This window comes from Schistocerca americana, chromosome 7 (genome assembly GCF_021461395.2).
Source record: "Schistocerca americana isolate TAMUIC-IGC-003095 chromosome 7, iqSchAmer2.1, whole genome shotgun sequence".
Taxonomy (NCBI): Eukaryota; Metazoa; Arthropoda; class Insecta; order Orthoptera; family Acrididae; genus Schistocerca; species Schistocerca americana.
Window position 1 is genome coordinate 111,977,205 of NC_060125.1, and position 12,213 is coordinate 111,989,417.

At 39.8% G+C, this 12,213-nt stretch overlaps 1 protein-coding gene across 1 annotated transcript in view; it reads right to left on the bottom strand.

Annotated features, from left to right (window-relative positions):
• Positions 1 to 12,213, bottom strand: part of LOC124622752 (ras-specific guanine nucleotide-releasing factor 2-like) — an 898,440-nt gene that overhangs the window by 186,577 nt on the left and 699,650 nt on the right. Inside the window, exon 22 of the mRNA XM_047148541.1 lies at positions 7,764 to 7,848. Coding sequence (XP_047004497.1) covers positions 7,764 to 7,848 — 85 coding nt within the window. The remainder of the gene's footprint in view (positions 1 to 7,763; positions 7,849 to 12,213) is intronic.

The window sequence follows — 12,213 nt, forward strand, 5'->3', positions numbered from 1 at the left end:
GCTTGGCAACGTATGAGCCGAAATTCTGCTCTAAATAATACTTTTAATACTGTCACAAAGAATATATCTCAATATGAATAGTAAAACAGCGACTGCAGAAGAGAAGATATACAAACAAAACAGATAACATGAATATTGTATGTGTGCCTTTTCATTGTTTTTAATTGCTGTGAAAAGAAATATTGGAGGCCAAAATTAGATAAACTGAAAACTTATGATTATAATGAAGAGACAAAGCACTAGAAATGTCAAAAAATTACATTCAAATGAATAAAATTCATGAAGTAAGACACTTCGATATTGTTTTTAAATAAAGAAAATATTATGGACTGAACAAGGTTTGAACTCAGAACCTTTCGCTCATCATTCAAATGATCTCCTGGAGGACTGTAAAATATCATGCAAATTACCTACACACACTTGGTATGACTATGAATTATTCACGTTTCGTCGAAGTACAATAGGAAATAAACAATTACCGCTGTTCGTTATTGCGAAAAAGCGGTTCGTGAGAACGATACAAACACCTTTCCTTGCTATTGCCTCAATTGGGAGGCTTATTGCTTGTTTGGTTTAATTAATTAATAGTATATGAAGCAATTGGTATAAAGAATGCTTTTTCCAAACTTTCTATAAAAGAAAGTTTGCTATCAAGACATTGCTTTTCTTCAATTACTTTATTTATGACTGAACATTTCTAAAACTGAAGCCACTCGTCCATGCTCTGCACTGCAGTTGAGCACTGGCAATGTTGTTCTCTGTTCATTGGCTGACTGTGCTTTGTGATGTCAGATGCGCAGAACGAACCAAAACTCGGCCACCGTCGTAAATGACATGCACTATAGTACTTTTCGATCTGATGGCCGAGAGACTGGAGCGTATGAATGAAAGGTAATACTATTTCCTACTCTAAAACTATTCACTTGTAGTATGTCTAATAGGCATTTGATATTGGTACTTCATGATTTATATTTTGTCGTGTTATTTTTGTAAATGAGGTAGATAAAAATGACCATTTGTGCCAAATAGTCTTGCTTACTTGGTGTGTTTTACAATTGCTGCAATATTACAAAGGCCTATTTCATTTTATGTAGCAGACAGTGACAAAATAGGTGTAATCAAATTGAGGAACCACACCAGTCTTGGGTACTGTTTGTATTAACAGCTTTTTCAGTATTAGACAGTGACATCTTGATTTTTCTTGTAACAAAATATTTGATGAACTTTGATGAGGTAATAAATTCTCAGTAGAGTGAAAAGCCACTCCAAGTTGCAAAATTTTGCTTTTTATTCATCCAACGATTAGTTTCAAGCCGAGACCCTTTGTCAAATCAACATAACATAGTCAAAAATGGCATTTCCAAACATGTCAAAAATGTGCAATTAACATTTACAGTGCACACAGTAATCTGTTGAAAATGACATTTCTGGAGATGTCAAACATGTGCCATGAACATTTAAAGTGCATTTTCAGAAATGCCACTTTCAACTATGTTATGCTCATTTGAAAATGGGTCTCAGCCTGAATGAATCACTGAATGAATAAAAGCAAAAATTTGCAACTTGGACTGGTTTTTGTTCTACTGATTAACAGAAGTTGCTGATCCAAGCTACTCCAGCAAACTGGAAGTTTGCAATAGATTCTTTCACAGAAAGGAAAGCACACCATGTAAAGCTGTAGCAAGATTAGAGAGAAAAAAACGCTGGGATCTAAGGACTGAAGAAATGTGTACTGTCTTGTTTGTGTCTTGTCTTTATTACTTTTATGTCACACAAAAGAGAAAATTATTAGCTAATAGGCAATAAAGAGAGCAAATTTTCTGAAGAGTTCTTATTCTCCCAGTCACAAATAAGCCCACTCAGTATTAATTGTGACTTTTTTTAAATGGAGGTATGATGTCAAACTGTCTGACAGGGAGCAGGAGAGGCACCACATGACCTTTTAACTTATACTGTCCTGAATATAGGTTTGATGGCTTCCATTACCAACTGTACACGTTTGAATTCCACAGAGCAAAATACAGTGATGTGTGATAGAGGAATGCTGTGTGAAGAGGCGTGGCACTGCACTTTGTCACACTTAAGAGCAAATAACGTGTCTTACATTTCCTCAAACATACATGTTTTAGATATCAAACTCTTCAGAAAAATGTGCACTACAAAATGAACATACTTTTGAAAATTCGATTTGTTTTTAAATTTTTGATGTCCTATCTCAAATGTTGGGGAGGGGGGGGGGGGGGGGGGGGGGGAGCACCTGTTTAGAAGTATCATACACCCAGGCCTGTTTGTAGCCAAGATAAACATAAGGCAAACTCCCACCACAGTAGTTAAAATTTTTTAAGCTTACTATGTCTGTAGCTTATGATGTCACAGAAAGACTGCATGACAAGATAAATTATTTTCTTCCAACCACTCAGAGGGATGAAAATGTAATTGTAACAGGGGACTGGAAAAAAATATTAGGAAAACGAAGACAGAGAACATAACTAGAGAACACAGACTGGGGAAATAATTGTAAGAGAAAGCCCTACAACTTACATTAGAAGATAGGTTAAGGAAAGGCACACCTACATTTCTAGCATTTGTAGACTTGGAGAAACCTTTTGACAATGTTGACTGGAATAATCTCTTTCAAATTCTGAAGGTGGCCGGGGTGAAATACAGGGAGCGAAAGGCTATTTACAATGTGTACAGAAACCAGATGGCAATTTTAAGAGTCGCAGGGCACTAAAGGTAAGCAGTGGTTGAGAAGGGAGTGAGACAGGATTGTAGCCTATCTCCGATGTTATTCAATCTGTGTATTGTGCAAGCAATAAAAGAAACAAAAGAAAAATTTGGAGTAGGATTTAAAATCCATGGAGAAGAAATAAAAACTTTGAGGTTTGCCCATGACACTGTAATTTTGTCAGAATACAGGGAAGGACCTGAAAGAGCAGCTGAAAGGAATGGACAGCGTCTTTAAAGGATGATATAAGATGAAAATCAACATAAGAAAAATGACGATAATGGAATGTAGTTGAATTAAATCAGGTGATGCTGAGGGAATTAGATTTGGAAATGAGACACTTAAAGTAGTAAATAAGTCTTCCTATTTGGGAAGCAAAATAACTGATGACTGCCACATCAGGGAGGATATAAAACGCAGACAGGCTATGGCAAAGAAAGCGTTTTTGAAGAAAAGAATTTGTTAACTGTGAGTATAAACTTAAATGTCAGGAAGTCCTTTCTGAAAGTATTTGTATGGAGTGTAGCCATTTATGGAAGTGAAATGTGGCCGATAATTAGTTTGGACAAAAAGAGAAAAGACACTTTCGAAATGTGGTGCTACAGAGGAATGCTGAAGATTAGATGGGTAGATCATGTAACTAATGAGGAGGTACTGAATAGAACTTGGGAAAGAGGAATTTGTGACACAATTTGACTACAAGAAGGGATTGGTTGGTAGGACATCAAGGGATCACCAATTTAGAAATGGAGGGAAGTGTGCAGGGTAAAAATCGTAGAGGGAGACCAAGAGATGAATACACTAAGCAGATTCAGAAGAATGAGGGTTGCAGTAGTTATTCAGAGATGAAGAGGCTTGCACAGGATAAAGTAGCATGGAGAGCTGCATCAAACCAGTCTCTGGACTGAAACCACAACTACAACAACAAGATCAAGAAGCATATGTCCATGAATCAGCATGGTTTTAGAAAGTATTGCTGGTGTGAAACTCAGTTTGCACTTTTCTCACATGATGTACTGCAAACCCTGAATGAAGGGCAACAGGCAAATACTATATTTCTTGATTTCCAGAAAGCTTTTGACATGGTGCCCCATTGCAGGCAGTTAATGAAAGGTATGAGCATAAGGAATAAGTTCACAGATATGTGAGTGGCTCAAAAATGTCTTAAATAATAGAACCCAGGATGTTGTCCTCAATGGTGAGTGTTCATCAGAGACAAGGATATTGCCAGGAGTGCCCCAGGGAAGTGTGATAGTGCTGCTGTTGTTCTCTATATACATAAAAGAATTTGTGGACAGGGTGGGCAGAAATCTGTGGTTTTTTGCTGATGATGCCGTGATGTATGGTAAGTTGTTGAAGTTGAGTGACTGTAGAAAGATGCGAGATGACTTAGACAAAATTTCCAATTGATTTGATGAATGCTAGCAGCCCCTAAATGCAGGAAAATTTAAATTAATGGTGATTAGTAAGAGAAACAAACCCTTAATGTTCCAATACAGCATTAGTAGTGTCCTGCTTGACATAGTCACACCATTTAAAAACCTGGGAATAATGTTGCAAAGCAACATGAAATGGAATGAGTGCATGAAGATTGTGCTAGGGAACATGAATGGTAGACTTCAGTTTTTTGGGAGAATTTTATGAAAAAGTGGTTCATCTGTAAAGGAGACTGCACATAGGATGCTGGTGTGACCTATTCTCTAGTACTGTCTAAGTGTTTGGAATCTGTAAAAGGTTGGATTAAAGGAAGTCATCAAAGCAATTCAGAGGCAGGCTGCTAGATTTGCTATCGGTATCTTCAAACAACACAAAAGTGTTATAGAGATGCTCAGGAATGGTAAATGTGGATGACTGGACCGAAGGTCATACCCATGTTGAGGAACACTATTGAGAAAATTTTGAGAACTGGCATTTGAAGCTGACAGCCACACAATTCTGCTGCTACCCACATACATTGTGCATAAGGACCATGAAGATAAGATACGAGAAATCTGGGCTCGTACAAAGGCATATAGGAAGTTGTTTTTCCTTCGCTTTATTTGCAAATTCAACAGGAAAGGAAATGATTAGTAGTGGTACAGGATGCCCTCAGTCATGTACCATAGAATGGCTTGCAGAGTATCTATGTAGATATAGACATAGATGTAGAAGTATGAATGGAGCCATCAGAGGTGGAGATCAGTGTTCAGGGGGGTGGCACATTGGGCTGAGGAGGATGAACTGAAGCAAATGGGAGAGGTGTTGAGGCTGTGGGAGAATGAGGGTAGAGTATATTGTTCTGGGTCCAGAACATGAAGGTATCATCAGTGAACCTGAGCCAGACAAGAGGTTTGGGACTTTGCAAGGCTTGGAAGTTTTTTCCACTAGAAGAAGGAGGGGAGGAAGAATAGAGTTTAATGTCCTGTTGACAATGTTGCCATTAGAGCTGGAGCATTAAGATCAGATTGTTTCAAGAATGGGGAAGGAAATCGGCTGTGCCCTTTCAAGGCCTTGACCAATTTAGGAAAATCACGGAAAATCTAAATCTAGAGAGCCGGAAGTGGATTTGAACCATCATCCTCCCGAATGTGAGTCAAGAGAGCTAACCACTGTGCCACCTCATACAGTGTTTCCTCTACATGGCCCATTAACAGATTGGAATAAGAGGGTCCCATGTGCATGCCCACGGTCTGCAGTGAATTTGTTTATATATCTTTCCCTTGAAGCAGGCATAGTTAGGTGTGGGGATGTAATTATTTATATGCCTTCAGAATGAGGTAATGGGTTTGGAATTGGATGGCAGTCAGGAGAAGTAGAATGTGTATATGTATTCTAATTCAACAACAAATTTATCAAAACCTAGCACAGTTTTCATTGTTTCTTTTGTGTCACATGCTCAAATGTTTTTCCTTCTATTATTATATTTATAAACTAGCTGAGTACCTGGTGTTGCCCAGGTATGTATTCCAATCCTGTTATTCCATTTCCTCTTCATCCTCTGTCCATCTACTCATCGCCCCCTTTCTCACTGTCCACCTCTTCCTCTCCACTATCTCTGTCCATCTCTTCCTTCCTCCTCTCACCCTCTCACCGTCCATCTCATCCTCTTTCCTCTCTACATCCATTTCCTGCTCCCCATCTCTCTGGACTGGCTCTATCTCCTCCCCCCCCCCCCCCTTTTTATGTCCATCTCCTCCTGCCTTCCTCCTTTCTTCAAGTTATCACCCCCATCTCACTAGATGACTGGTCATTCTTACCCCAAAAGTATTTCCTTCCAGTTACTAAGTGATATGCCTACAAAGTTCGGTTGAAATTAATCCAATGACTCAGGAGGAGCTTTTTACCTGTGGATTTGCCAGAGTGTGTATATGTGACACATATTTCACACATATTTGGACACATATTTCATCTTTATCTGTAGAGATCTTTGATTTTCATCCTGCACTTTCGTTTTTACACAGCTCAATCTTCTAAACAATATCTCGGACAAAGATATAATTTTGTAGGTATGTTCAGTGGCCTATTTGGATACTTTCTAAAAATGTGTTCTGAGGCTACAAATCATACACTTTAACACTTTATTAATTCTTGCACATAAAGTGTAAATAGAGCACACTTTATACACCAAAACAATCATTGAAAACAATAACCTCCAAAGAGATACACTTGTTCAGTGCTTTTTGTGTCCACACTCCTGGCCCTGTCAATGCAAACAGTCAATGCCATCATACATTCTTCTTGAAATGTGAAGGCATTTCACCTGTCTCATATATCTTGTACATCAGGTTGAATAGGTTTATCATGATTGGCTTTCTTGACAATCTCAATAATTCTGAGGAATGCTGTCTGCTCCATGGGTCTTGTTTTGACTTAGGCCTTTCCGTGCCTTGTCAAATTCTTCTGGCTCTATTATATCTCCCATCTCATCTTTATCTGCTTCCTATTCTTTTTTCATAATATTTTTATGAAATTTCCCTTGTAGAACCCTTCTACATATTCATTGTACCTGTTTAGCTTTGCTTCATACTCCCTTACCATCTGTGCTCTTGATAGTCACACAGTTACTTTTCATTCTTTTTTCCCAAAGAGCTATTTGTTATCTAAATCATGGGAGATATGAGCAGATTTCTTAAGGACTTAGGTAGAAGGTCACTCACAAGAATAGATATTTTGTAAACTTGAAACAATTATAAATATTTGTGAACCTACCGACTATCTAAGAATAGCTTGCTGGAGAAGATAGTAATAACAAGGAAATAAATAAAAAATAAATAAATATTAATCAGGTATCACTGACCAAAAAACTAATGCAGCTAAAGCATGGAAAAGTGAAGGTATAATTTTGCCTAGCCTTAGTAGTGCGTCAGCGTGGGGACTTTAGATTATTTTCACAGTGCCAGCAGAGCGTTATCCCGGACGGGAGCACTAGCCTCACTAGGTGCTCCCATCCGCTGCTGGCGCGCCGCCACGCTGCGTGATTACGTAAGCATGGCGTGAGTGCGAGAGAGAGCGCGCGGGTCCAAAGTCCAAACTGATAAGAACTTTAACATGGAACATGCTGTTGCCTCCTTGAGCCCCCGGTTCGTGATGTACCCTTGTCCGGTTCTCAGCTACGCTACAGATCACTTTATTTATGAAAATACAAAGTACAGTCTCCAACAAATTTTACATATTCACATACACCTTTGCCTTTAATCCAAATAAATACAGACTCATTTACAGATATTTTTCTCTTATTACGAGTATACAAAGACAATGGGGATGGGGACATATACACAGATTTTCCAAAGTCTTTATTTGCAAGTTCTCCAATATGATAGGTACGGTAGGCAATAATGTCTCTATCAACAAAACTTTCAAGGCCAGGAACGTTAGGAACTCCTGTACCACCTCGTACAATGGCCTGGAGTAATGAAGTCACTGAGTAGCACTGGTAACTGATTTCTGTTTTGCTAGAAATTTAGATTTACATATCAGATACAGATGCCTTTCTGGTGTTTCCTTAAGGGACATATGAAGGTCAGGCCTTAAAAGTTATTCCAAAGGCAAATCTTACCTCATTAAATCTCTTAGTCATGAGTAGGATATGTGGTGCCTTCGTCGCTTTGTCGGTTTTCATCCATGCTTGCCCCAGAAATTCCCTGTGGAAGTATAATTAGCAAATTTATAGTAACTTGCTAATACTAAACATTTTATTCTACATCACATAACAGAAGGAATAGTTTCTGAATTCATCAGTTCACAACAAATTACTTTTTTCAGCTTACTGTGGTATGGCAAGACTGGTTTATTTATAAATTTTTTATATTTGAGGCCTGATTTAAAGGTAGAAACATTTCAACTTAGAAACTAAGACAAGTTCTAAATTATTTATTTCAGAAGTGAACAAAAGTAAGATGATTTATTTCATTTCTCTTGTCAAAAGTTTGTCTGTGAAATACGACCTATGCTTTATAATTGAATTTAATCAGATTAGCGGAGATTAGTTTTGCATGACAAGTAGACTTGTTTGTCTGAAAAGTAAAATTCAAGGAGAAAACTGTAAAACTGCAACAAGGTAGAACAGATGGCAATCTTCTGAAGGAAAAATTCGAAATACTTGCCAATAAAAACAGTTAAAAGCAGGATAAATTAAACCTAGTTTTAAAGCATGTAGACTGAAAAGTACAGTGAATAGTACAATTAGAAATATGAGGAAAGTATAAAGAAGAGAAGGAAAAACCACAGAGACAGAAAGAGGCAAATATAAAGGTAAAATAGTATGAAATAAATATAATAAATAACACCAATGAGAAAAATGGTTAGTTGTTAATGATGCACATGGATGGTGGGATGCAAGGAAATATAGATGAGTAAGTTCCTACACTGGAATTTCAGGGTAACTGTTATAGGATGGGAAGATCCAAATGGCCCTTGCTAATTTGCACTTGCTAAATTGAAGTACATAATTAAAAGTAAAATGTGTGATTTTTTCATCTTACAATTTAAATGTGCTCAAAAAGTGATTTAGGTTCACTGTTCAATTTTCAACTCTTCAGAGATGGATGACATCCGCTGTCAATGATAGTTTCCAAGCAAAGTCCTCAATTTGTAATCTTCATCCACGTTTCCAATTTGGTTAGTGTAAGATGATGTTTGTCTGTTCACCAAAGTTTACCTTAGAACTGAAAATTTCAGATGGCTTTAGGTTCCAAAACCTGCCACTGATGATATACTTTCAGTTCTCAATATTTTCTCTCGTGTTACCAGTCTGTATCACAAACTACTAAAACTCAAACAATGGAAAATCCAGGATGGAATAATGACAATATTTTGATAAGGATAAATTGATACTCACTATTTAGTGGAGATACTGAGTCACAGACAGGCAAAACAAAAAGACTGTTAAGCAATCATGCTTTCAGCCAAAGGGCTTTCTTCTGAAATATACAATAGACATGTTCATGCAAACACTGCTCACACACACGTGACCACTGTCTCTGGCAACTGAGGCCAAACTGCAAGCAATCTGGGTGGTTGGGGTAAGGAGGAGGCTGGTGACAGGAGGGGGAGGGATAGCAGTGTAGGGGTGGGGTATGGTAAAATGCTGCTCGTGGGAGTATACAGGGATGTGGTGGAGAGAGGGTAGGGCAGTTAGATGCAGATGGAGGAAAGGGGGCAAAAAAGGAGAGAAGTAAAAGGAATGTGGATGCATTGGTGGAATAGAAGACTGTGTAGCGCTGGCTTGGAAACAGGGTAGGGGGTAGGTGGGTGAAAGACAGTGAGTAATGAAGGCTGAGGCCAGGGGGATTACGGCAATTTAGGATATATTGCACGGAGAGTTCCCACCTGCACAATGGAGAAAAAGCTGGTGCTGGTAGAAAGGATCCAGATGGCATAGATTTTGAAGCCATCATTGAAATGAAGCTGATTCTTGGCCACACTTTGTTGGTGGCCATTCATGCAGATGGAAGTTTGTTGGTTGTCATGCCCACATAGAAAGCAGCACAGTGGTTGCAGCTTAGCTTCTAGATCACATGGACTGTTTCACAGGTGGCCCTGACTTTGATGCAATAGGTGATGCTTGTGACTGGACTGAAGTAGGCGTTGGAGGGAGAATGTATGGACATGTTTTGATCTTGGTCTATTACAAGGGGATATGAGCCATGGGATGAGGGGTTGGGAACAGGGCTGGAATAGTGAAGGGCTAGGATATTGTGTATGTTAGGTGGGCAGTGGAATACTATGAGTTCCCAGAGACTGGTAGGAAGGATAACGGATAGGTGTTACTCATTGCAGGGCACAATGAGAGGTAGCTGAAACCCTGGTAGAGAATGTGATTCCATTGCTCCAGTCCTGGCTGGTACTCAGTCATGCGACTGGATAGCGGGACTTGGGGAGGTGGTGGATGACAGGAGAGATAAGGAACTGGAGGTCCATTTTCATACAAGGTTTGGAGGGTAATTTGGGTCTGGGAAGGCATCAGTGAGAACCTTGGTACATTTGGAGAGGGTCTGCTCGTCACTACAGATGCAATGGCCATGTGCGGCTAGGCTATATGAAATGACTTCTTGGTATGGAATTGGTGGCAGCTGTGAAATTGGGGGTATTGTTGGTGGTTGGTAGGTTTGATATGGACAGAGTTTCATATTTAGCCATCTTTGAGGTGGAGGTCAACACTGAGGAAGACGGGTTTGGTGGATTGAGAATGAGCAGGTGAAACAAATGGGGGAGAACGTGTTGCGGCTCCGGAACAATGTGGATAAGACATTCTCACCTTCAATTCTCATCATGAAGATGTCATCAATGAACATGAATCAGGTGAGGGGTTTTGAGATTCCTCTAGATGCCTCATGAACAGCTAGCATAGGATGGTGAACAGGCTGGCATAGGCTGGTGTCATGTGGGTGGCCATTGCTATACCACAGATTTAATTGTATGTGGTATCTTCAAAGATGAAGTAATTGTGGCTGACAATATAGTTGGTCATTGTGACCAGGAAGGAGGTTTTAGGTTTAGAATCTGTTGGGTGTTGGGAAACATACTGTTCAATAATGGCAAGGCAATGGGCATGAGGGATGTTAGTATAAAGGGAAGTGGTATCAACAGTAATGAGCAGGGCACTGTGTGGTAAAAGAGCAGGAACTTTAGAGATTCGATGGAGGAAATGGTTGGTGTCCTTTATTTAGAAGTGTAGGTTGCAGGAGGTGCTGGTCTATGAGAGTAGAAATTCTTTCAGTGGGAGCACAGTAACCAGCCACAATGGAGCGTCCTAGGTGGTTGGATTTATGGACTTTAGGAAGCATATACAATGTAACATTGTGGGGAGTGGTAGGGATAAGGAGAGAGAGAGACTCAGGGAAGAGATTCTGGGATGGGCTTAAGGATTTGTGGAGCAACTGGAAATCCTGTTGGATTTCTGGACTGGGGTCACTATGGCAGGGTTTTTAGGTGGACAAATCTGAAAGCTGGTGGATTCCTTCCACCAGATAATCCTCATGGTTTAAAACCACAGTGATGGAGCCTTTGTCAGCAGGTAGGATTACAAGGTCAGGATCAGCGTTTAGGTGGTGGGTTGCAGTTCTATCTGGGGATGTAAGGTTAGTTTCTGCAGATGTAAAGTTAGCTTGCATGTTGAGGGATTTGGGGAATTATGGTGAGTCAGGGTTCAAGGTTAAGTAATTTTGGAAAGTTAACAGGGAGTGCTTTGGGGGCAGTGAGGGTGGATCATGGTTGGTTTGAGGAATGAACTGAGTCAAACACATTGGTTTTGGGTTGAATTTATTGGTAGGGTTCATGGAAAAAAAGGATTTCTACTGTAGGGACTGGGAGTGGGGATAAAGGTAAGGCCTTTGGAAAGGTCTGATACTTCTGTGGGACTAAGGTTTTGGAGGAAAGGTTCATTAATGTGTTTTGGGTCTGTTTAAGTTCTTCATCCTATAAATCAGTTGGAGTGAGTTTTTGAGGGCATGGCAAATGTAGGTCTGCAAGGCAGAGTTTCTCAGATGTATTGGGATGTAGAGGAAGTTCGGAGCCTGTTGTATGGAATAGAGTAGTCCAAGGCAGGAGTAACTGGTGAACCGTTTGGAGAGTATTTTGAGGTGACATTGTGCATGCTGCTTTAGTTCCTGGAGGGCAAGAATTTCAGTATGAGAGGTGGGATACAATAATTTGGGATTGCAGGGCAGGACAATTTTACAGATGGACAGTAGGTATTGTAATGAGGTTTTGGCCTGATTTACATGGTTTTGGTGAGGGCTAAGGACTGGCAGAATCTGAACATATGGAGGTCATTGTAGAAGGAGGGGTTGCAGATGGAGATGGGCGATTTGATGGTAATGCCATTTGGGTGGATTCCATGAGCCAGGCAACAATCATCACCTATTCCGTCACAGGCAGGGCTACCTGTGAATCCAGTCATGTGATATAAAAGCTCAGTGGTAACCACTGTACTGTGTTCTATGAGGGCATGTCAGCCAACAAACTGTCTGTCGGCATGAATGGCTACCAACAAACTATGGACCATC